We start from the raw sequence: 27035 nt of genomic DNA, 5'->3' as shown, positions 1-27035 counted from the left end.
CAAAAATGTTATGAATGATATAAACAAAATTATTCGACGACAGTGCCATTTAGCGGCGAGTAGCAGACCAAATTAAAACAAGAATGACGTCGGTGACTCAAACAAGTCTTTCACTAGTTCTAGTATTGGTTGCTAGATGTCTCTGATATCATCTGTTTTCAGAATATTCTGACCTGACGCTCCGCGCACACATATGCAACAGTTGCACGGCGACATTTTTTGTCTCTGTCGTGCGTCCAAGGAGTGACGACAGAGACAAAAATATCGCCGTGCAACTGTTGCATCCGTGTGCGCGGGCCCTCACAATGTTCGCCCTGCCGAACATGACCTTTGACCCTCTTTTTTGTATGTTTTTTCTGAATCAGAGTCATTAGAACTATCGGTCGCCGAGGAGGCTTAAACTCACGACCATGGCCTTTTTTGCCAAATTAAGGGTTGAATATTAGGATCAATAACGCATTAAATCATAAAATATTTATTGATCTATTTTTTAATACACTTAAACTTATTTTATAAAATTCATGAAAGAACATTTACGAGTAACTTAAAATAGTTTTATCTAAGATCGCAATAGTGTGAAAAGTGAATACGATGTTTGCAATATCTGTAACCAAATAAATATTAGATTATTCACAAAAATACGACTGTTACCGTAGAGGAATAAGAAAGGAAAGAGTTGTAACTCCACACACCAGTAATTGCGAGTTATTTGTAGTGACATTCACGCAATCAAATAGCGTAAATACAAGCAGAAGGAATTGAAAACAGAATACTGTCGCGACATCTATTTACAAGTAGCAGTACTTGCACGTGATTGGGGCTAGATGTTACTACAAATAACTCGCATTTACTGATAAGAAGAGCGATAGAGATGCAGATATTGAGTTTACGATTTAGATTTTAGCGATAAATGGGATATCAACGTATCAAAACAAAGCTTAGGAAATTTGTAAAATAAAGGGCATACACACCGAAACGAATAGATCCATGTCAAAATAAAACATATTGAAAGCTGTGATCTTAATGGAACCTGAAAAGCACAATGTTAACTTAAATTTTAAACAATAATATACTTGATTACCTATTTAAATAATTCAAGAGTGTAAGGCTTCCCACAGACAATCTTAAAATATCATAATCTTAAAAAAAATTGTATGCAATCTGACAGTTCAAACTGACACTGACAAGACACTGACAGATCTGTCAAATTACAATTTTTTTTAAGATTATGAATTTTTAAGACTGTCTGTGGGAAGCCTAAGCGCTGAAGTTGCACGTTGCATGCATAGGTACCTTGTGATCACACTTTAATTGTCACCCCTTGCCCTTTTATGCGTCAGTAGTGGGACGCAACACAATGAACATTAGACCTAAAATTAAACATGAATGAAACACCCTTACCTGTGCTCTAGCTATCATGAAGGCGATCATCTTTCGCGCTCTCTCGTCATTCACGTGCTCCCAACCGCAACAGTATAGACGCGTTGGCGACATCTAGTGCCTGTTTAGAAAGTTAAATTCATAGACACTTTTTGACCATCTAGACTTTAGTTAATTGATTTAAAAACAAGATTAACTTACGCTGACTTGTAACTTGGCCGCGTATCGACACGGAAGGTAAATGTGCGCGACGGTACCCAAAATGAAGATTATGTACTTGGGATCTATTCCGTAGCCCTGAGTAACAAAGTAGTTGAATTATGTTAAATGAGAGGGTATATTTTACAATTAATTTAACAGAAATAAAAAACACAAGATAATTACGACATTCTTTGCCAGTCATCCGTTAAATCAAAAACAGTAACATACTGCAAATAAATAGGTAAGAACCCCTCCCAGAACTTCCTGTCGGTTTCACGGCCAGCAACGCGCATGTGACACCTCTGGTGTCACAAGCGTCCCTATGCTTTAGTGACTGCTTGCCTGCTGTATGCTTACATCGTAATTTTTTTTTAACAAATCGAGTTTAATGCATTTCTTACCTCGATAATTTGGTACATGCAGTTACATATCTGACACATCGTTGCCACGACAATTAACCCGAGCCAAAAGTTGAAAGTATCTTGTATCAGTTCCACCGCACTGTAAACATATAGAAGAATATCGTTGGTGATGATGAAGATGCTAATATAAAGAAATGTGTTATTGATGCTCAAAATGTAGGTAAGTATTATGGGTAATGTTGGAATCTGCAAGATAGAGGCGAACATATCTAAGCACAGTGTTAGTGTGACTCTCTATGACCTTTTTAGGGTTCCGTAGTCAACTAGGAACCCTTATACGTTTCAAAATGTCGAGTCTGTCAGAGTCCGTCCGTCCGTCCGTCCGTCCGTCCGCGGATAATATAATAACCGTTAGCACAAGTACAGAAGCTGAAATTTGGTACCAATATGTATATGAATCACGCCGACAAAGTGCAAAAATGGATCCAAAAATAATTACTCAAAAAATGATTTATTAAGTCTTGGGTATTTTCTAGTTATATAATGGGGGCTGTATTTATATATTTTTTTCAGTTCCAACATCCTAACTTGTGATATATTGTTGGATAGGTATTTAAAAATGAGTAAGGGTTTGCTAAGATCTATTTTTTTGATAATTTTTATATTTTAGGAAATAATCGCTGACGACGTAAAGTAACAATAGAAAAACGTGCGTGAGAACGCGCCCACCCCTGAACTTTTGAACCATATGTTTGAAAAATATGAAAAAAAATCACAAAAGTAGAACTTTATAAAATCTTTCTAGGAAAATTGTTTTGAACTTGATAGGTTTAGTAGATATGTTTAAAATGAAAAATATTAAAATTAGCGCCCTAGCTGAGCGTGGCCCGACACGCATCTTGCCCACTGTACCTTTTTCTCTATGGTACGTTTTTTTCTTAGACTTTATACCTACGTCTATACGGAGTTACATATGTCTTTGGTTAAAATTGAATACCTTAGTTAAATTTACTCTTCTTAAAACAATCATTCTGCTCCGAAATCACTTCCTTCATCTTTCTAAGTCGACTATCTCTGTCCTTCTCCAACATGGCGTCCTCCATAACTTTACAAGCTAACTCCATTTTCATACAAGTATGGTTAATAGTTATACCGAAAAACGCGTCAAATCCTGTAAAACTCAGTATATACCACAGCGAACAGTACGCCATGTAGCCAAACATTATTTCGAAATAAGGGGTTGAAAATCTGTCTTCTCGGGGTGAAAATGGCTTGTCCAAGTCATGTATCATGTACTTGACAGGTTCTTCCTTGAAGACGAAATTGTAGAAGTTGAGAACCACGGCGGTGAATGGAAATGTGAGGACGCAAACGGCGACTGTTATAAACCAGCATTTTTCGCTGTAACAAATATAGTATTTTATGCAACAGGCGTTTAAAGGAGGTCAAAAAAGACGAGTGTCGAGGATAACAATTTGAGGCGAAGCCGAAAATTGTTATTAAGACGCCACAAGTATTTTTTGACTCAGTTAAACACCGTTGCATATAATAGTTTTTCTACGAGCATGCACTTAGTTTTTAATAGTTTTCTTGAACAAACTTCGTGAAATTCACACTATTTCCTGTATTTTGACGCAAAGGTTTGCACTGTCAGCTCAGCTGCCCAAAGCTTTCCCGCGCACGCGCGCAGTATCGTTATAACAATGCGTTACCATGGTTACAGAGCCAAACAATGCGTTTTCAGTTTTTTCGGTACTGCGCGCATGCGCGGAAAGTCGGCGGACACTGGCTTTGGGGAATAGACTTATTATGTAGGGTTTTAAAGATCTATGCACTGTCGTGTACTGTAAATGAAGTGTAAGTACACTTTTTGTGTAAGGCTCAGCTCATATTGGGAATGCTGCGGGGTGAGATGTGCGGTGTGCATCTCAAACAATTGAAGCTCGTCCTGAGTAGACGTTGCATAGGGTGCCCGCCCCGCCGAAAATGGCTCAGCCACGACATTGGTCTAACCGCGACAGCGGTGAACGGCAGCCATACATTGAAGCGAGACACAGCGATGGGACTTTTCATTCACACATGGCTGCCGCTCACCGCTGTCGCGCTTACGCCGTGGCTTGCGTGGGCGACGGTCGCGCGATGGTCGCGCGACGGCGATGCGACGCATACGAAATCAAACATCGATATGGAAGTAGACGATGCGATGATTATCGACATATTCCTGTTAATTGTTATAATTTCTATGAATGAATTATCATTTAATACTTAATTAATAGATTTTTAGAGAGCTTATTGAGCCAAAAACAATTATTTACCTGTAGTATTGTGTATTTCTTATATGCCAACGAGCGATATCTTTGTGCGACTCAGGAAGTACATTGTACCGAGCATGGTCAGCGTCTATCTTCTTAATGATGCTCCACGCCTTGTTTCGTGTGTAATAAAACAACATCATCTGTAAAACGTAAATATTGCGAAGATTCCTTGTCAGTTAAGCATATGGAATAGGTATTAGGTACCTAGTTATTTGTTTTACAAGGGAGCAAAGTTGTTTAACCGCACGTGCCAATATTGATATTCGATCAACCGAATGATTCCAATATTGAAACGCGAGCGTAGTAAGTGGTTGAGAATGTGAAATAGTTTCAAGGCACTTGGGTTAAAGAAATTTTGCCAACTCACTCGGTGTTGTGTTTCACACTTTCCGCACTAGTAACGAAATGTACTATTAGGGTGCGTGCCCACGGGGGACACAGTTGCTCGGCGACTTTCGTATTTGTATGAAAAGTTGCGTCGCCTCGTGTGCGCACTTTCATACTAGGTCATGGTCGCGACAAAAAAGTTGCTTCGAAAAGTTGCCCGTGTGCGCACCCTCTTATTCTTACCTTAAAAATCGCTGCTAGAAATGGGCCCAGAACGGTGACATGTCTGACGATGTTTATGATATCCCCTCTCTTCCAGCTGCTCCAGATATCGAGGAGACCAATAAAAGCTGCTGGGGTTATTGATATCAATACTACACCTGAGGAAAAAATAAATATTAGTAATATTCTTACACAGGTCTACCTAGCCCTAAACTGAGCATAGCTCGCACTACGGATACATGGCGACGATACACATACTTACACTTCCATGACAAGAACAAATATCTGTGTTATTCAGAAATACATCACATCAAGCCCTTCACATCAGCATCAGATCATAAATAAATCATTACACAAAACCCTTATCGGGATTCCAACCCAGGACCATCGGGTTAGCAAGCAGGATCAGTACCAACTAGCACCGATCTAGTAAGGGCCCTCATGATCTCGGGTCTGGTCTGAGCACACTAGGGTGTCTTTCCATAAGAGATGTGCTACGCTACGTTGATATGGATGCGTCTGATATCCACAATCAGCTCAGTTGAACCAGTTCCCACTAACGGTTTGCTTTGTGGAATAATGAACATGATTGATGGATATCAAACACATCCATATAGCTCATCTCTGGTGAAAAGGCACCCTTACTGTAGGACTTGGGTTTGTTGAAGAGTGAACAGGCATCTTCTGGGTGAGCTCACTCTATCGTAGGCCACGTCTTTGCCTTTGGCTAGTCTGTGGGCAAGAGTAAGTCCATTTATAATTAAAAAAAAAAAACTTACAAATACTCCTGGCCACAGACTAGACGAGGCGAAGACGTGGCAAGTCTACTAGAGGACTAGAAGTGGCAAGTTTCATGCTATGATCTAAAAAGTAAGGTCATCCTCTTTTATCGCATAGAACCCTCACTATCAAGAAAGAGAGATATAGCGTTACCGATCCCAACAAGCCTGCAAACATCTGTCTCCGGTGTAGGGTACAGCAAACCGACCACCATGTTGAATGTTATGATCTTGTAAGTCTCTCGGAACGGCTTGAATTCCACGTCGTCGAACACTGGAACTATTCGTTAGGTACATTAATAGTTATTTGTTTTACAAGGGGGCAAAGTAGTTGTTAAACCGCACGTGCCAATATTGAAACCCGAGCAAGCCAAAGATTCCAATATTTAACCGAAATTTAATTAAAAAAGAAATCTACTGAACAAATTTCAAAAGTAGCAAGTCGCCGTTTTCAACGGACTTTCCAGTGACGAATTCTTACGTTCGAAATTCAAAAATCGTCTCCTTGATAATTGCGACGGGTTAGAAAGTATAAATCGTGGCATAGGTACACGTATGACTGATCAGAAAATAATATTTGTCTTTGAGAATAAAATCGGCCAAAATGAAATAAACTACAACTTTGTTTTTAACATTTGAATACTTACCCAAAACAGTTGTGGTATCACTTGTCCAAAACGACTTTATGGCTTTCATTTTTACTTTAGATTGAGTTCCATCATAGGACTAATTACACCTACCACAATATTCTTTCACAGAATGGTTTGTGCATTCTTAATTGTCGCCTAGGCGAAGTTTTGTCGTCTAGCTTTTGACTGTGACTTTACACGACTATATTTTATAGGTAAAACATTTAATATTTTTGTCTGTTAAATTGCTTGTAATGCTTGTTTACAGATATTTAATAATTATAGAATTATTATAAGTAGTCAGAATGACACTACAGTTCCAACTTCCATTACATTACGATTCAAATACAAATGCACGAAGAAAGTACTGCCACCTTGTGTCCACTAGCAGAACTACGGTAATTTTTGTCACAGTCATCTCTCTTTACAAACCATCTTTGCAGAAAATGCAGACGTATTTTTTTTGTAGGAAGGGTTGCAATTTATTATACATTCCTCTTTCCATGAGTAAATAAGTAACATACATACAAACGTATTTTCAAGTTAAAAATGTTTATTAATTTTACGACGATAGGACTCGTGTCACCTGCATTTGACATGGCGATGAAAAGGCTTCTTTTATTTTATAAAATTAAAGACTGTTAATAAGCGACATGTCAATCTTACTTAACAAGGCTCAGTGTAATTTATGACACAAGTCGAACACTCTTCAATTTTGTGACCATTCCTTTTCATCGTGTTTTAATGAGTCTTCCATTGCGAATTTCTTTTTTTCGCACTTGTATCGAAATGTACAGACGTAGTTTAGCGGAAAGGTTACATCCTCTTAATTGTCCATTTAAATAAATGATTTCATTTTGATGAAGTTCAAATTGATTGACAGATTTTTGTGCACTGATAAGTTCGACATGTCTGTCTGTGGCATCGTAGCTCCCGAACGGATGAATCCATTAAGATTTAGTTTTTTTTTGTCTGAAAGCTGAATTAGTCGGAAGTGTTCTTAGCCATGTTTCATGAAAATCGGTCCACTATGTCTCGGGGCTTTTTCAAAGTTTTAATTTTGTGATTAGGTTATTTTACTTATAAAATAGTTAAAATACTATATTTATTACGTGGCAAGGTAAGGTAATGAATTATAAACAGATGTTTAAAACAAAACGTTTATTACAATATTAACGGCTGTCCAACTACTATTTATTTACAATTAAATTCATTTAAGTATTTATAATATCTAAACTAATATATGTAGATACAACCGCCTCTGAGCAACTTATAGTACGGGACTACTCTAAAATCGCAATAAATGTATACTATGTTCTTGAGATATTCCGTGGGAGTATTATTTTTTCTCGATTTTGGTGTTGACCTCATAGTAAAAGTTATAGTCATAAGCGCATTACGTAACGTCTAAAATTTAAATGGCCATATGTATCGATACACGTTCGAAATTGTGTCAATTCAAAGCTTTCCAGTCGTGTTTTCAAATAATGCCACGGTTGCGATTTTATATTTCGCACTTGTATCATAACTATTCATTGTGTATGGCGCAATTGGCGCAATAGGTACAATTAGTAACCGATGTCTTTAGGTATTCTTGAAAAGGATTAAACTATCTATATGTAGTAGGTAATTATAAGTCTACATATATTGAACGCATGCGTTCAAGGAATGTATGAAAAATGACTGTGCGCTTAAAGTAGCATAGACCTGTAAGAGGGAGCGAGAAAGAGTTATTTTTCTCGACTCTCACATACGTAAAAAAAATCCAAGGTCTTGGTATGGTGCGATCGTTTGTTAGCTACTCTACTGCACTATCATTTTCACTGAGTTCCGTTGATCGCATGCGTTGGACGCAGCGTCTATTGCATATAACAACCGCTCAATTAATTCTTGATACATTACGTAAGACATAATTGTTCTATTTATTTTTGCAGCGACGGCGACACATTTTTGCCTAAAACGTTTTCTTTATACTTCAACTTCTCGACATTCGTGGGGTCTGTGAGTAGCTTGTCTTCCAATCTGTCTAGTCTCTGGTCTTCTATCGCTTCTGAAAATACAAATTGTCTATGTCAAGTCTCGTTAACTATAGACGGTCAACCAAATCATGGCACTAAAGAAAGGCGGCAAATTTTAAAAATGTAGAATCTTTGTCATTGGCGGAATGATCGACGAGCCATAACACCGAGCCACAATTTGATTGAAACAGCATAAAGTACATCATAAACTCGAAACGTTTGCAGAGGGCGCTACGAGTCCTTGTATAGATTACTCATATGAGAGATAATTTCGACCTCAGCAGCTGTGACCTGGGTGGCCGAGCGGAAACAGGCATCTGCCGCGATTGCAGCGTACGCTGGTTCGATTCCAGCCTCAGGCACTGATGGAGGCCTTGGTCACTTTTTCTTTCATATGTGTAATTTATTTCGGTTTTAAGTTTGCCTCCTTTTCTTAGTGCCAAAATTTGGTTGACAGTCTATAATTTTAAATTGTCTGGGTCAGATCTAGAACAAGGCGTTTGAGGGATTAATTAAGCGAGCTGTTGACATTGTAACACTCTTTGATTGTGAGGGTTTTAAAATAAAAATACATTCTAAAAATCAGACTTTTATTTCTAGACTCTATTATGTATAAAAAACACTTTCCCATTAAACTTATTCATAAATCCACTCTTCCACAACAGGCTTCCATTTAACAATTTCATCATCAGAAAACCATAGAGAAATCTCTCGTTTAGCTTCCTCCACACATTCTGAACCATAAACAATATTACAGGTATCTTTAACGCAAAAGTCTCCTTTAATAGTCCCTGGCCGAGGCTCAGAAGTTCCAAGCATTTTCTGTGTGTTTTTCACAGCGTTTAATCCTTCCCAAATCATAGGAACAACAGGTCCTGATATTTCCAATTTCTTATCTTTATAGTGATCTTGTAACTCGGATTCCATAAGTTTTAGAGCAACTAGTTTTAGGCCTTTGCTCTCGAATCGGTGGATGACTGTGCCGATGATTCCTTGATCTAGGCCTTCTGATGTGATCAGGATGAGTGCTCTTTCGTGAGGTTCTGCCAGGTTTGCTGATGAGAATTTTGATAGAAATAAGATTTTTTTTGGTTTGCATCTTCAAATTCTTTCAGGTTTAAAAACATTTGTAAGTAATCTTGCAAGTACAATATTAAACCCTTCTTTTATTTTATTCTTTAAGTGAATAGCCATCACATCAATTTATTAACACAATTAAAAACACGCAATTTTGATTAATTATTAATAAAATACAGTTAGAAATTTTTTTTATTAATAAAAGAGAGCTTCACATCTTCACATTGTTGTCTACTTGCAACAACAACAAAGGGTCCAAACAACTCTGTTTGCTGAACATCTGTTACAAATAAAAAGTTATAGAATCAGCACTGAGGTGGGACTGAAATCTTCTCGAGGCTGAGGCAAAGGGTTAGAGCCGGCATAGCTTTATTTGACATTCATATGCGCATTGTAATATGTCTACTTGAAAAATAAATATTTCATTTTTTTTTCTAAATAATAACTGACCCGCCGTTGCATATGGCAAATTGATAGTCAAGGACGTATATAAGGGGGGGGGTTCAGGGGGTTCAAACCCCCCCCCTTAGGCAGGGCCGAATTAAGGGTAGAGCGAGTGGAGCGGCCGCTCTAGGCGCCACATGGTAAGGTGGCGCCAAAATCGAGAATGTGGAAAAATCCATACAAAAAATTATACGTTGCGTAGGCGCGCACATATCACAAAATGGCGAGAGGATTCGGAAATTAATCCACCTATTGAAAATCTAGATTTGTAATTCAGATTAAGTGGAAATATTGCCATATTGCCATTCATAAGGGCGCTGTTGCTGGGGCGCCGTAAAAGGAGGATTCTAGCCCTTGACGAACCACATTGTGCGGCGAACGGCAAAGTTACGTCGCTATCCAAATGCAAAAATATGAGTCTACCCGATAGTCCAAAGCGGAGTTCCTCATAAAGCCAAAGACGCAAAACGTCTCAGGCAGGCGCAAGTTTGTGAGTCGCAGCAGATGGTGAGCGAATTTCAAAGCACTCAGATCACTTAGTGGCAAAATACCGAAATGGGCGTCCCGACGGTGACGACCGAGTCCGCAGTTAATCTTTTAATTAACTCTTAAGCATTATTATAAAAATAAAAGTGATGGCGAAATATAAGGCCTAAAAATCGGGAACATAGGCGCCCTGTGAAATCAAAATACCCCAAAATATGACAAAGACCGCAGCTCTGCAGAGTGCAGACGATAAAAGCTTGAAAGTTCGCGGATTCGCCGCTGGCGGGTTGTCTTAATTAATCGAGCCAATAGAAAAAAATCGCGCTTACTATTTATAATTATTTGCTCTTTTAGTTAGGACAAATTCCGAATCTGCTTTCCTGACTTGGCCACTATAGTGCCCCATTTTGTTTGTTATTTTATGGACATATGATATTCACGTTCAGCCACACGTAACTATACTAGGGTGCGACTACGAAAGTTCAACCATTTGTCCCTTTCGCACTCTGTCTGACGAAATCCATAAATTTTGTTTTGAGTTAATCCTCAAATTACGGCATTACTATGAAAAAAAATTTCGCGCTCGCTACTCTCGCGATTTAATTTCCTACGATGTGAATCTTCTTCCCAAGGGCGCCGAAAATGTATGCCCTAGCGGTGAACTAGTGGCACCTCGTACAACTGGTCGCCAAACCCATCGCAATAATGTTCCAGGGGAAACTGCGGAGATATACTACCGGCGAAACGTATAATATGCTTTCTTGGAAAATTTGATATCCGAGGTAGATCCGAGTCATTTGTCAACCGTGGAGCCTGAAAAAAACCTAGACCTGCTATTGGGGCCATCGACCAGTGTGATCTAAATTTCTTTCCTTGGATCAGAAAGTTGCTATTGATACTGGCAAAGTGGCCAGTATCAACAGCAACTGCTGAAAGAAGTTTTTCAATCTTAAAAAGGTTAAAAACATTTTTGCGTAATAGGACGGAACAAGAGCGCCTCACGGGGCTAGCCCTTATGTCTATCCATAGGGAAATAGCTGCCGTTATAATAGACGCTAATGATATTGTCAATCAACTAATTTTAAGAAGAAAACGATTAATAGTTATTTGTTATACAAGGGGGGCAAAGTTGTATTTTAACGCCGAGTGTGAAATTGAAAAACAAGCAAGTGAAAGGATTCTATAGTTGAACCACGAGCGGAGCCAGTGGTTCGAGAATAGAATCCTGAACTTGCGAGTTTTTAACACACGAGAAGTAAAATACATTTGCACCCGAGTGTAACACAAAACTTTTCCCCTCACTAATAGCGAGGAAACTACAACGCAAAAAATGCGTTTATCACTGCTTCCAGGTAGTTCCACAGGTGGTAAATCATCTTTATTACTAGATTCACCTGCTTTTATCAATTTTAAAGCAGTTAATTTGACTTTATTCAAGGTTAACTTACTTTACCCACTAGTGGATAAAATGCGTTTTTCATGACCCGTTTTTGTTTTATTTCCCGCAATAAAATTAAACTAAAACATCACATTAAAACCACATGAATACCGCTTTATACTTCCATTCCGATACGTTTTTCTTTCCGCCTATACGAAACCAACGATCTAGTATCGGATCGGAAGTAACGGAACGCTACCTCCGGCGATATTTTACTTAATTATTTCTTAAATAATCACAAATCTTGCTTTTAATTGGCTTATTTGGTTTCAGTATTAGTGCTTTGTTTTAGGAATCGATGTTAAAAGGTTGCATATTACGTATTTACCCGCAAATTTGGTTTCGGAAGGTGGAATGAGAAAAAGTTACCCCTGAGTACGAGCTACTTTGATGCGTGTTTGGCGGCAACTGGCAAATGCAAGATGGCGGTATTGAAAAGTTTTAAATTAATTTTGCCAAGCTGAATAAAATGCTACCAAATGTTAGGAACTTTCTTTTAATTTTAACAGTCATTCTGCGGTTTCGGAATGGAAAATTCCACAATTACCAGATTCCGTCTCGGCAAATTATACTTAATTTTAAATAGTACGTTTATTTATTAACATGAAATATTTTATAACATAATAGCGTATAACTCAATCTTTTCAAATTATGCCGTCATCAATATTTAGTACAATTATTTATAGAATAAAATCCATAAAAAAAACGATATTTGACGTGGGACAGCAAAAAATTGCCCATTTTTTATCACATTATAATTTTTAACAAATACATAATTGTAATAAAAATTTAAATGAATATTGTAAATTACTGTCAACTAAATTTGGGTTCGAATAAAAAATAGTCTTCATTAGTTTAGACTCTTTAAATACGCTAAATATTATATCAAAAGTATGGGACAAGCCAAAAACGGGGTGGACAACTTTGAAAAAAATGGCCCAACTGTCCTTACAGGATAGTATGTGGCAAATGTGGATGATCTTGGTGCGGTGCGGACATGTGTTAGCACTGGTTAGCACTATAATAAAGCTAGGAACACACTACGCGGACGTCCGTCGTAAATCGACCGCGGACGGGAATCTGGACAATGAAATTACACATAACCGTGCAAACTATCGGTCGACGGACGTGGACGTGGCCTTGAGCGCACGGACGTCCGATCGAAATCTGGCTCTCTGGATGTTTTGTTCCGTGCACACTGATAGGTCGCGGTCGCGGTCGTTTTACGACGGACGTCCGCGTAGTATGTTCCTAGCTTAAATCCTTGTAAAGCTGGCATCCATAAGCATACCATTTAAAAATAAAAAAAACACCGCTCGGTGGGTTTAGTCTGTGGTAATGTTAAAAAAAAAAGGTATAAAGGTAAACACATTTTACCGAATGTCGGGTATATTTCGTAAAACGTTAAATATCTGCCTTTTCCAAAATACTATTTGTGAATACTTTATCTGCAGGACGCCGAAAATCGTAAAAATGCCATTTTACGCCGTTGCAAGAGGTCGGAGCACAGGTATTTATCATTCATGGGCTGATTGCGAAGCCCAAGTTAAAGGTTTCTCTGGAGCCAAATTCAAGAAGTTTGATACTGAATCAGACGCTAATGACTTTATCCGATCTAATTCTAACGCTGGCAACAATGGAAATAAATCCACTTATAATAATTATCAAAGCGGCACCAATAAAAATCTTAAGAGATCTTATGGCACGTCGTCCAAGAATAACAATTATTATCAAAACAAAAGCTCTTCGTGGACCAATGAGGCTGATTCCAATTCATCTGAAGATGACCTAGACGTAATATTAAATAAGCAAATGGACGATTTAGAAAAACGAGTAAACAATTTTGCTAAAGGCATAGATAAGATAAGCAAATCTGCTGCTAAAGGTTCCAGTGCCCAAGCTAAAAAAACTATTTTAATCGAACCACCACAGCCAAAAAAATATAAACATGCTGAAACTATTGAGTTTGAAATAGATGATGAAGGTTATGTACAAGTGTACACAGATGGTGCTTGTTCGGCCAATGGCAAACAGGGAGCTCGAGCTGGTCTCGGAGTGTTCTGGAGCGACAGCCACCCACTCAACAGGAGCCAGCCAGTGTCTGGCCGAGCCACCAACAACTGTGGTGAGATCCAAGCAGCAACCCTCGCCATCAAGATTGCTCTCCAAAATCGAATCACAAAACTAACGATTAATACAGATTCACAATTCCTCATCAATGCAGTTACCAAATGGATACCTGGTAAATAGAAGTATTTTTCTTTTTATCTAACTGAGCTACTTGTTTTTTTTTATATATAGGCACACTATAGGAAGTTGTGCGGAAGTTAAAATCTTTATAACATGTCGTAATTTTAATCCAGATAAATCAATTAGTTTTCATATTAACCTTCATTATTATTTTAACAGGTGTTTGCTTTTTACATAACAACTGTATCTCAATAAAGTTGTATTTCATAATTCATATAAAACTAATTTGGCATATTTTTTTTGTTTGATAGGTTGGAAACGAAGAGGATGGAAATTAGCATCTGGAGAAGCTGTAAAAAACGAAATAGATTTCAAGGATCTAGACAGTGTTATGCACAAACTTCTACTTAAATGGAACTATGTGAAAGCTCACAATGGAAAACATGGCAATGAGATGGCTGATAGGTTAGCTAAAGCTGGAGCAGCCATGTACAATAAATGATAGAATGATTAAGATTGATGCTTTGACCATGATGATTGTTAGTATCTATTGTTACACATGTACAATAATGATAATGACATTGTATATGTTGCAACAGGCGTTGGGCTGTGCCCAAATTTATGTTGGCCACAGTATTTCGGCACAAATCAAGCTGCTGAGCACTGTTAAGCATAAGCAGGCTGACTATTGAAACACTAAAAAGCAGAGGAAAGATGTTGATCAAAACTATTTTTTATGGACTCTCACAATTCTGATGTACCTACCTAGTACCTATTAATAGTTAATTACTTGTTTAATATAGGAATGATTTGCTAGTTCTTTCATGTTAAATGTTATGTTTAAGCCAATTTTGTTAATTAATTTAAAAATACATTTTAGATTGATTTACTGACTATGTATTTTGTTAATTTAGTAATTAATTACTTTCAATTGTATTAATTAAAATTCTAACAGATTTAATTGTTGCTTACTTAAATCCTTACACGACTTATTTTAAAGAGCGTTTATAATTGGACGTAGTTACGCAGAAACGTTCCAATCCATCTGAAATTGTCATTGAAATGAAAGACTTTTGTTTTTCATACAAGGTCAAAAACTTAATGACAATTTCATGTGGATTGGAACGTTTCTGCGTAACTACGTCCAATTGTAGGAATGAAATTATAAGTAAATAAAAAAAAATACAAATATACCTAGCAACAAATAGCAATATTCTTTCAGTTTTGTTTTGAGAGTAAATATTTCACCATCTTAAAATACACCATATTAAACAAACTGCTAATTATTTTCACGTGTCTATTAATGGTGCAAAGGATTAAAAGTAGTCTTATCTAGAGATAAAATAACAATTAAGTAAATTTTAGTTTTTTACTTGCGTGGGAGTGTTTTACTTTATAATGATAGTGAATAATCCATTAACGCCCAGTGAGTGTCAGTTTAATCCTGCTCTCGTCTTGCGAATCATTCTGTATAAAAGTATTAAAACGACATGTACCTAGCTTACTAGGACCGCTTATTCGCACCTTAGAACCAAACTGACTCAACTCAATAGCGATTAGTTTCAGCGTTAGGTCGAATTTTAATTCGAAAGATGCCAATCGTTCAAAAAAATTGAATTTGACTGGCCTAATAACTTCGGGCAAGTACATACATAGTTACATAAACTCTGTATTCCGAAAAGGGCTGGCAGATCATGCTCATGTTTCAGTACGTAGCCACTCTTAGCAATTAAGAGCGCTTTTACGAGCGAAATACTAAAATCGCAAGCGAGTGTTTAATCGTACCGTGTTCGATATCAAATGAAAAGGGCTTTATGAATAGTTTACAAATATGGTATATTAGACTTCAAAAAGTGATCTCTGGACAAAATCGAATTAGTCTTACCCTCATTTTATTTTATTTCAGAACATTATAACAAAAACGTAATCCATTAATTATCGCAGTACAGGACAGGATACGTACTTAAGACGATACGGTAGGGGTCAATTCTCCATACAAACGCTCTCGACTATTTCCTCCCTGGTTTTTGAAGATAGAGCAATGATTTTTCAACACAGATTGTTATTATTTTTATCTGTGTTGGACCGTTTTGATTTTTTTGATATTCTGCTTTTTAAAGACTCTAGAGCCAATCAAAAACCAAAAACGTCCTTTTTCATTGTGGCGCAAAAAAAGGTGTGATACTCAAGATTGGTAACAATTAACCAAAAAAGCTAATGGGTCCGACATAGATTATTTCATTGTTATTCAGATTCTCAAATTTCGTTTCGATTAGGTAATTAAGTTTTGAAGGAGGAAACAGTCGAGAGCGGAGCCTCGATTTTAAAGATTTTTTTGAAATATCTTTTGACTGAGTTGTTCTTAATGGACAATTTTTTTTGATAAATCTAGTTAATAACACTTGTATATTTAACTAAAATTCCCAAGTTGAAAGGGGGGCTATAGTTTGACTAATCCAGTGGATAAAACGCGTGACTGCACGGGAAGCATGGTCGCGCGATAGACGATAAAATATCAGGCCGTCCCTATCGCACTTACAAATAGTACGATAGGGATGGCCTGCTATTTTATCGTCTATCGCGCGACCATGCTTCCCGTGCAGAAATATATGACTACCAGCACGGGAAGCATGGTCGCGCGATAGACGATAAAATGCGTCCCTATCGCACTATTTGTAAGTGCGATAGGGACGCCTGATATATGACTACCAGCACAGCACGGGAAGCATGGTCGCGCGATAGACGATAAAATATCAGGCCGTCCCTATCGCACTTACAAATAGTGCGATAGGGACGTTGATAGTCAATAGGATACTATATTATAAGAAATACTTACTGTTATAAGGAGTGTATCTGTCAGAGAAGTATCCCTCTAAGTTGTACCCTATAACGCCTATGACGGCCGCAAAGGGAAGTGTCAAATAGGGAGCGTTGCTCCGCAGAAACTGCATCAGAATTGGCCACATCTGAAAAATTAATTTATTGTAATTACCTACTTATTTTGCAGAAAGCGCGGAGCGTCTGGTTTACGGAACGTAAGCGAACCTCGCAAAACGTATGCCTAGAGGGCCTATTAGATTTAAGCAGCTAGTTATTCAGATATAATAGCTAGTTACTTTTATAACTATTTTAAAAAGGTTATGTGTAGGCTTTTAAAAAAATAAATAATATTGAAATAGTGATAACTTACTCTTATTAGAGAAAACTGACTATCAGGTACTAAACTGTTATGTAAATAGGTAATTAAAGTTTATTTACGTTGTAAAATAAACTTTCATTGGAAAATCGGCATAACCTTCAAAGTTGACACTGTTGACAGTTTTGAGGCATTTTTCAGGACCCGCTGAACCCGCTCAAACTTTTTTCTGGGTAACATTTACGGCTGGGCAGCATAACATTTGATCTCTTACAAAATCTCTTATCTTATACAAACGCTTCATATTTCAGCAACGATACAATCGTGTACACCATTTTTAAAAAACGTTCATGAATTTGGGTAATTACCGGTTCAGTTTCAGAACGAAAGTATTATGTCACTGTCAGGTGTCAACTGTCAAACTATAAAAACAAAACAACCTCGAAGCGTATATTTCGTAGCTCTGAAATACGTGAAAACTATGTTCAAACTGTCTTATTTATAGTATTAAATAGTCAAAAGTTATATAAAAATGTCCCACACACAACTGCTTACCGCCTCCACCCGGCTATGTTGGTTAAATAGCATGAAATACGAGTGTAAATATTTACGTAATGCAACCAAAGTTTTAGCTAGATATAAAGGCACAAATGCCGCTAAAAAGAAGACTGCGAGCTCTGTGTACCGCACTATGAACGTATTTGACAGACAGGTGAAGATTCTGCAGCGGGAGCGGTCGGCACAGAAGGAAGATTACCATTTAGCGGAGTATATCAAAGAGGAGGTTGGATGGCGTACGGCGGACAGAATATTAGATATTAAGAGGCTATTTAAAAATGCCGTAGAGCTTGGTGAGTACTCTTTAAAACTACTTTCAAATAATTTAAAGTTCAGGTTTTGCGTATGTTTTTGAATTTGCATGGAAACCATGATGAAAAAAGTCTTTCACCTTTTTCATAGGTGGTGTAGCTCTAATGACTTCTATACAGCCAGAAACTAGTGTTTGTTAATTTTTACGAGCTTTTATTCAACTTGCCTTGTTAATATGTTAGTTTGGGTCAAAATGTAGAAGCTAAATTTGACCCACTTCCCGGTTTTGATTGAGCTGATATTTTGCACACATATGTAAATCACATGACAATGCAATATTATGGTATCATGGAGCTGATCTGATGATGGAGCAGAAAGGTGGTCATAGGAACTTTGTTATGAAACGTCGTATCATCATCAAGTAAGTCGTTTTTTTTAGAAATGCCTCGGAGAGCAGTAGATCACTGTTGAAAAAAAAAAGGTACAGTCGGCAGTAAAAGCTTGTGCCAAAAAAAAATTATTACAATCTGTGCAAGCCAAGTTGGCAGTAATTTCGACAGCACAAATTGTGTAAGTGTTATATTAAATTATCTACCAGTGATCTGAACTTTTAAAATCTCTGTTAACTTAGCCTGGTCTCAGATATGGTCTTGCAATTATACTCACAGAACACTCATTACAGGAGCAGGCCGCGGCTACGTGTCCAGACATCTCCTGCCCGACTCAGTAGAGAGAGTCACACTCTGCGACACATCGCAGACTCATCTGGATAAAGCCATCATTGGCGACGGGGTGCAGTTTGAGAAACGGGTTATGGATGAAGAGAACATTGATGTAAGTTAATCCTTCTGAGGGGATTCTTCGAGAGTGGGCTTCTCCTTCTCAGAGCATGAAATGAGCTTGGAAATATAGCCGCCGGCAAGGAATTCCACTCCTTGGCAGTGCGCATAAGAAAAGAAGAAGCAAAGCGCTTCGTACAAATTCGGGGAATATCTACCAAGTAAGGATGGAGACCGGCCGTGTGTCTAACGCCGTGTCTTGCGTGGGCGACGGTCGCGCGACTGTCGCCGTCGCGTCTCATCGCATCGTCTACTTCCATATCGATAAGGTTTTGATTTCGTATGCGTCGCATCGCCGTCGCGCGACCATCGCGCGACCGTCGCCCACGCAAGCCACGGCGTAAGAGTCCGATGGTATAATGGTCACATGGCAAGGCTAAATGATGACAGGTGGACAGGAAAGGTTACCAACTGTTAAGGGCCACAGGGCTCAACAAAGAGAGGACATCCACTATCCAGGTGGCAGGATGACATTGTGGCTGGCAAAACATGGCAAAAGATAAAGTAAAAGATAAAGTAAAATGGAAACATGGTCTAGTAGAAAATCAGTAATAATTAAAAAAACAAATAAACGAAAAGAAAGTCTTTTGTAGAATAATAAAGCTTAAATAAATAAATAAAAAAAAATCCTGAGTCCCAGAATTTTTTGTTTGAAATGAATTTTGAAATATGAACAAAATTTTGTACACAAGTATTTAAGAGCCTATAGCTGTCATTTGATACCTGCATGCTAGTATTCCTAATAACCTAACCACAAACCAATTCAATTTTTGAAAAAACCCCCAACCGCGACATAGTGGTTCATCCGTTCGGGAGCTACAATGCCACAGACAGACACACACACAGACAGACAGACAAAAGTACAGACATCTACATCTAACACCCTATCGTTTTTGCGTCGGGGGTTAAAAAGGGCACAAAAAAAAAGAATTTGTGAAATTGCAGCAACATTGAAACATGCACACTACAATTAAACTCATATCCCACCACAATTTACTGTTTTCAGGTGTTAGTTAAAATTTATTCTAACATTCCAAATTGAAATAACAGATGGCGCTTAATCAATACCTAAGTATTTATTTTTTCACAGCTGCCTGAAGAGAGTGTGGACCTGGTTGTGTCATCGCTGTGCCTCCACTGGGTCAATGACCTCCCTGGCACCTTTGACAAAATCATGAACATCCTGAAACCAGATGGCGTAAGTACAGTCCCATCGCAAGTTGACTATCAACTGCCAAAGACAAAAGAATATGAGTAAAATAATAATTAATACATTTTCTTTTCCCCTCACTAGCTCAGAAACACGTGTTTTATCCTTTAATGCCAGCGGGTAAAAACGCATTTTATCCACTAGTGGGTAAAGTAATTTGACCTTAAATATAGTCAAATTAACTGCTTTAAAATGGATAAAAGTAGGTGAATCTGTAATGAAGATGATTTATCTGAAACTCGCTAAGCTCAGGATTCTATTTAACTATAGAATCCTTTCACTTGCTTTTTTATTCCACACTCGGCGTTAAAATCAACTTTGCCCCCTTGTATAACAAATAACTATTCTTTGTCTTAATATATTTTTATTTCACACATTTTTTACGTAAAAAAAACTCATGATTGTTTTCCGTTTTACAGGCATTTATCGCTTCGCTATTCGGCGGTGACACACTAATGGAACTCCGGCAGTCCCTCCAACTAGCCGACACAGAGAGATTAGGGGGCATGGCCCCACACATCTCCCCTTTTGTACGGGTGAGGGACATAGGCGGGCTTTTGAACGCGTAAGTATATTAGCATGGCGGTATATCACAAATACATACATACATACAATCACGCCTGTATCCCATGAAAGGGTAAGCAGAGCACATGAAACTACTAAAGCTTCAGTGCCACTCTTGGCAAATAAGGGGTTGAAAAAGAAAAACGAAACTCTGACAGTGACAGGTTGCCAGCCTCTCGCCTACGCCACAATTTAACCCATATCCCACAGTCGCCTTCTACGACACCCACGGGAAGAAAGGGGGTGGTGAAATTCTTAACCCGTCACCACACAGGCACATTCATATCACAAATATTGTTGTGTAATAGTCGCATAATCAAGAAACAAAGATTGTCCCTCTAACTAGACGATACGGATAGATTGGGGGCATGGCCCCACACATCTCCCCTTTTGTACGAGTGAGGGACATAAGCGGACTTTGACATCATACCAAATCTTAGCATACTTGTGGTTCTACGACAGTTATTTCAACTATTACTGTGATTATTTGATTAACCGTGTTAAGTCTGGTTAGCTTTAGTTATAGTTTTAAATATTATGTAAGTCTTAGACATCTGACGATAAGCGGTTTCAAAAACGCGCGTTTTTCAGGAGCGGCTACACCTACAAACTGTCGATGTGGACACAATCACATTGTGGTACCCGAGCGCGTGGCATGTGATGAACGACCTGCGCACACTGGGCGAAGCAAACGCCGCGTTCAATCGCCCGCTGCGTTTGAGCCGCGACGTGCAGTTTGCCGCCGCCGCGATTTACGATGAGATGTATGGAAAGGTGAGTGATTTTTAAACTGAATGCCAATACATTTAAAATGAAAACTTCTCAGACACTGAAAATTCCAAAAGCCCAAAAATCCCTTTCACAACAATTATAATTTAGAATAAATTTTAAAAGTGACAAATGTCTGCCTTGGGTGAGACTTGAACTCACGGCCTCTGGATCGATACTCCAGCGCTCTGCCAACTGAGCCACCAAGACTTCAACCAAGCCAGCAAAATTTTCCACTACCTACTAAGGTCAATGGGACCTATTGGTTGAAGTCTTGGTGGCTCAGTTGGCAGAGCGCTGGAGTATCGATCCAGAGGCCGTGAGTTCAAGTCTCACCCAAGGCAGACATATTCCACTTTTAAAATTTATTCTAAGCCTAGTGGCATCGATTGCAGACGTTTCTGCTAATCAGAAGTTAAAATTATAATTTATATTTTGGGATTTCTTCATAGGTGATGTGAAAAGCAATAGGTATGTGTCGTGTTAGTAAAATGAACTCCACCTTGGGCGTTAACACTTGAATCCCCCTCTACACTCAGGATTCAAGTATAGAATCCTTGAATGAATTATTATTATTATTATTCAATTATAGGCGAGCAGCTATTCAGCTGATGAGCCTATGTCACACAGTGTCTCATGATTTATAGTTAGCAAAGTCATGTCACTATCTTATTATTTAAAAGCCACTTGTCTAGTCTGTTTTTAAACACATTCACTGAGGGAGCAGTAACAACACTATCCGGTAAACTGTTCCAAGCCGCTACAACACGATTGGATAGGGAATGATATGCAATTAAATGTTTATTTGTATCAAATTTTAAACAAGTGTATTGAGGTGTCCACATATATGTACAGGCCTTCGCTTCGTCCATGCGGGCAAGCACGGTCACATGATAAAGGTTATAACGGACCGTCCTTTTCGCACTATTTTCAAGTGCGATAGAGACGCCCTGACGCCCTCCCTGTTTACACCTACATTTAGGTGAATCAACTTTTTCTTGCCTGTTTTTGCCATAGTTACGGTCCCTTGAGTCACGTTACATTATGCTACTGAAATTATGCAAGCATGATTATAATCCATGTTTGTAGGTGGCAAAATAAGGAAAGGGCTTGTTAACACCAGAAAAATGAATATCTGCATAGTTTAAGTAGCATAATTTTGCGTAAAACCAGCGTGACTCGGGGGACGGTAACCATGGCAATAACAGGCAAGAAAAAGTTGATTCACCCATATGTAATTTTGCTCCCTTGTAAAACACTACTATTGCTTTTAGGACGTTCCCGAGCGCAAATCCCGCGGGGTCCCAGTGACCTTCGAGATCGTGAACCTCCTCGGCTGGAAGCCCTCCCCCTCGCAGCCGCAGCCCCTCCCCCGCGGCTCCGGGCAGCTGTCCCTCAAGGACCTGCACAGGATTGACGAGATCGTCCAGGATGTGAAGACTGTGCACCTCACGGAGGATGATAAGAAATAAATGTTTACTGTTTATATGACTTTTTTTGGAAAATAACCTAAAGAAAATTTTTTTTTTTAATAAACCCCCGACATAGTTAATCGATTTTCATGAAACATGGCTAAGATTACTCCTGACTAATTCAGCTTTCAAACAAAAAAAAATCTAAATAGGTTCATCCGTTCGGGAGCTACGATGCCACAGACAGACACATACGCAGACAGACACGTCTAATTTATAACTCCCCGTCGGGTGTTAAAAAAGTGATTATAATTCAATAATACATTGCGCAACAAGGGAGGTAGGGATATTAATAACGAGTGTCATAATTCACGACAGCCGCAAGCCAGTATGTCTTTCAGAAGAGTTAACCAGTGACCTTGAAACTCGTGAACCTTCGGCTGGAAGCCCTCCCCCTCCCAGCCGCAGCCCCTCCCCCGCGGCTCCGGGGAGCTGTCCCTCAAGGACCTGCACAGGATTGACGAGATCGTTCAGGATGTGAAGACTGTGCACCTCACGGAGAAATAAATGTTTACTGTTTATACGACTTTTTTTGGAAAATAACCTAAAGAAAATTAAAATTCTTGAATAAACCCCCGCCGACATAAATGATCGATTTTCATGAAACATGGTTAAGTTCTAAGTTTTCCTCTTTACTTTTACTGACAACTAAAATGTCATCTAAAAATAATAACACTCCGTCAAGATCGGACAGGAGTGTCTCCATTGACCTTTGGAACGTCGCCGGGGCACTGGACAGCCCGAACACTAAACGTGTATATTTAAATAATCCTTTGTGCGTATTTATGCACGTTAACATCTGTGAAGATTCACTTAATCTAAACTGATTGTATGCTTGCGAGAGATCCAGCTTTGAAAAATATTTCGCGCCGTGCAATTTAGTAAATAATTCATCTACTCTTGGTAGTGGATATTTTTCTACTATTAAATGCTTGTTCAACGTAGCCGAATAATCTGCACATAGTCTTATGGAGTTGTCGTGCTTCAAAACTGGAACTATTGGGCTAGCATACTCCGACGATTTGACCGGCACCAAAATACCTAACCCGACCAAGCGATCGATTTCTTTACCTACCCGTTCACGGAGGGCAAACGGTAGCGGTCTAGCTTTGCGAAAAATGGGTTGCGAATCCGGTTTTACAGTTAAATTGATTGTAATATATTTACAACACCCTAACTTATCAGAAAATAAGTTAGGATACGGTGACGTAATTTGCGTTAAAATATCTTCACATTTGTTGATCTCGGCGATTTCCAAATTAAATTTACGAATAAAGTCCCTACCAAGCAATGGGGCCCCGCCATTTTTAATTACAAAAACATCAATGTCGTGGCATTGTGATCTATAGGTAATTGGCAAGGTTAGGACCCCTAGGATCTTGAGCGGTCCCCCATCGTAAACATTTAAAAAAGTGGTACTTGGTTTTAATGGAACTTGTGGAAAGTACCGCTTATAATCCTTGTCAGAAATTACCGTTACAGCCGAGCCAGTGTCGATTTCGAAATCTAACTTAATTTCATTGACTAAAACAGATTCCCGCATTGGTTCGCCTCGATATGTCCGAATATTGCAAACAAGTTTGTGCTTACCGTCATCATCATAAATGTCGCCGTCATCACCGTCCGCGCAACACTCGATAAAATGTTGTCCCCCGACTTGCTTTGAGGGGCACATTCTTTTCAGGTGTCCTTTTTTCCCGCACTGCTTACACTTATAACGCGTAAATTTACAAGTTTCAATTTGATGATTCGAGTAACCGCAAGCCGCACAGCTGGCCGCTCCTGTTGCCGCTAATGGGGGCGCGCCGGACGCTTGCTGTCGCGCCCCCGCTGCCGCCCCACGCTTAGGTCCCGATGTCGCTTGTACCTTTAACACCTGCAAGGGTTCCTGGCCCAATGTATCAGCTTGTGAAGCCTGTAGAGAAGTCTGCTGCGACCCCGTACGAGCGCACCGGATGTTCTCGGCTAACTCTAACGCTGAGCTCAACGTCAGGTCGCCCATCTTCCGTGTGAACAGCTTATCTCTCTCTGGGCCTGGTGCCATGCCCAAGACAAACCGGTCTCGTAAAGCTTCATCTAAAGCAGTCGCAGTGAACCCACAGTATGCCGCTAAGCCCCGCACACGAGCGGCCCACTCTGTCAATTTCTCGCCAGGTCGTTGCGTAGCACTATGGAACCTAAATCTCTCTGCAAATCCACATTTCTTAGGCTCGAAATGGTTATCTAGTAGTTCGATCACTGCGCTGTACGATAATTCGCCGACTACGGAGGGTAAAGCTAAATCGCGCACAAGTCTATAGGTCGATTCGGCCAGGTTGCTTAAAAGAATTGCTCGCCGCTTATTCTTTTTGTCGTCCTCCCCAAAATCGTTTGCTATGAACCATTGTTCTAATTTATCTTTATAAAGTGACCACTCTTGGACTTCGTGGTTAAAAACTGTTAATGAACCAACTGCTAACTTGGCCATTATTTAAACACGCGTTTTGTTAATTCGCACTGTCGTCGCCACTGTTGTAACGGTAAACCCGGGAGGACTGAGTCAAACACACGTACGGTCAGTGTGGTAGCTATTTAATGACTAATTAGGCGCGGACGCAGCCGCGCGTTATCTCTTAATCTACGTTTACTACAGTTAAGAACACTCCCGACTAAAGCCCCATTTAGATGGTACGAGTTTCTCGCCTCGAACGTACGATTATCGAAGTACGAGAAAAAATATCGTATCGTGTAAACTATGCGTACGATATCGCACGAGAGGGGGCGATAATCGCCTCGCCTTTGATATTTGTATGTCTCCGTGTAAACAAAACACATATGCGAGAATCGTATACGAGTTATACGCTACTCAGTCGAAATGAATTCAGTAGAAATCATGTAAAACATGGTGTTTTTATATTTATAGCTGCCTCTCAGTAACTGCTAAAACCAAAAATAAATTCGGCTTATTAATATTATGCAGTTAATGTTTACCTACTGACATTTTACCTCATATATCTATGGGGCAAAATGCCTACTATAATTAAAAAAAAATGTTATTTATATTCTATGTTTAATAATATCCTAAACCTAATCGCAAGTATCGCAACCAAGATTTTATTAGCTAGGTAACGCTACGGTCAAAATCATTATTTTCCCTATTGTATATTATTGAGACCTTCATAAATCATTAATAGTGTTTTTAATATTATTGGGTACTATTCATCTTAAATTCAAATAAATCCAAGGTAAATTATACCCAATATTATAAAAAAGCATATAATATATGTGTTTATAATTAATTAATTAGCAACTAGGCACGCAAGTTGACAGGCAAAACTCGTATGAAAATCGGTTCGCTCCGATTCGTGCGATAATCGCACGTTCGAGAAAAAATGTCATACGAGAACCGGTTTAGACGAGTCGAGAAATGTTATAGAAATATTTCCCGAAAATTCTACTCTCCGTCTAAACTATTTCGCCTGGCGATAATCGCCTGGCGAGTCTCGCATACGATACTCGTATGCGAGTTTTTATTTCTCGCACTAATGTAAACGTTTTCGTACGATACTCGCCAGGCGATTATCGCATACGATAATGTCATACGAGATTCTCGACCAAGACGGGCGAGAAACTCGTACCATCTAAATGGGGCTTAATTCAGATTTCAAACAAAAAAAAACGAAATCTAAATCGGTTCATCCGTTCGGGAGCTATGATGCCACAGACAGACACACACACACACACACACAGACAGACAGACACGTCAAACTTATAACACCCCGTCGTTTTTGCGTCAGGAGTTAAAAAATGATCATTATAATTATAACACTACTCTGGACACTGGTGGATTTTAAACCATTTCGACGCATAACAGGACGAATTAACGGCGATCCTTATTTACTTTCAACCAATCTTATCTTTTAACAAAACAACCAACAGGGGGTTTGAAAACCCCACATTCTCACACTAGTGTTGCAAAGTCGACTTTACGTCCCTTCCTTTAACTATGAAAATAGCAAAGCACACACTATTGCGTCTTGCTTATCTTAAGATAAACAAATCAATAATCTTGGTCATAGAATAAAAGTTATAGATGTCAGATCTGACAAATCTACGTTGGTTTCATGTGGGACTAGCGTGCCATGAGTTACCAGGCCCCGTAGCCGAATGGCATTTCTCCGACGCCAAACGAAAGCGATACGCCGTTGGCTCTGTCGCGCCAATACGCAAGCGCGATAGAGATAGATATCTACTAGCGCTTCGTTTCGTGAGCGTTTCGTGAGCGATTGTGCCATTCGGCTAGCCACCCTGATATTGTTAACATACGTACATACCTAAACTCACTCCTATATTGCCAATAACCTAACCATAAAATTAACATACATACAT

The 27035-nt window shown here is 38.9% G+C and overlaps 4 protein-coding genes across 4 annotated transcripts; 2 read left to right on the top strand and 2 right to left on the bottom strand.

Moving 5' to 3' along the window:
* Positions 1–559: 559 nt before the first annotated feature.
* Positions 560–5858, bottom strand: LOC125240316. The gene is given in 10 exon segments (XM_048148196.1): positions 560–604; positions 972–1019; positions 1282–1293; positions 1402–1485; positions 1487–1501; positions 1983–2081; positions 2960–3344; positions 4259–4398; positions 4829–4965; positions 5741–5858. Coding segments are annotated over 10 exon segments (1026 nt in total). The 5' UTR covers positions 5802–5858.
* Positions 5859–7361: 1503 nt separating this feature from the next.
* Positions 7362–17188, bottom strand: LOC125240336 (small integral membrane protein 12). The gene is made up of 3 exons (XM_048148230.1): positions 17059–17188; positions 16705–16834; positions 7362–8265 (listed from the first exon to the last, which is right to left on the bottom strand). Exons 2-3 carry the CDS (start codon positions 16832–16834, stop codon positions 8138–8140), a joined length of 258 nt encoding a protein of 85 aa, XP_048004187.1. The 5' UTR covers positions 17059–17188; the 3' UTR covers positions 7362–8137.
* LOC125240335 (ribonuclease H1-like) lies at positions 13025–14840 on the top strand. The gene is made up of 2 exons (XM_048148229.1): positions 13025–13920; positions 14180–14840. Exons 1-2 carry the CDS (start codon positions 13059–13061, stop codon positions 14368–14370), a joined length of 1053 nt encoding a protein of 350 aa, XP_048004186.1. The 5' UTR covers positions 13025–13058; the 3' UTR covers positions 14371–14840.
* Positions 17189–17437: 249 nt separating the features above from the next.
* Positions 17438–22681, top strand: LOC125240319 (arginine-hydroxylase NDUFAF5, mitochondrial). Its single transcript, XM_048148203.1, is given in 6 exon segments — positions 17438–17855; positions 18497–18648; positions 19744–19851; positions 20283–20432; positions 21022–21201; positions 22470–22681. Coding segments are annotated over 6 exon segments (1107 nt in total). The 5' UTR covers positions 17438–17536; the 3' UTR covers positions 22668–22681.
* Positions 22682–27035: the final 4354 nt, after the last annotated feature.

This window comes from Leguminivora glycinivorella, chromosome 27 (genome assembly GCF_023078275.1).
Source record: "Leguminivora glycinivorella isolate SPB_JAAS2020 chromosome 27, LegGlyc_1.1, whole genome shotgun sequence".
In the NCBI taxonomy this organism is placed as follows: domain Eukaryota; kingdom Metazoa; phylum Arthropoda; class Insecta; order Lepidoptera; family Tortricidae; genus Leguminivora; species Leguminivora glycinivorella.
Note: the sequence above shows the minus strand (reverse complement) of the source record. Positions and strands in the feature narration are given on the sequence as shown.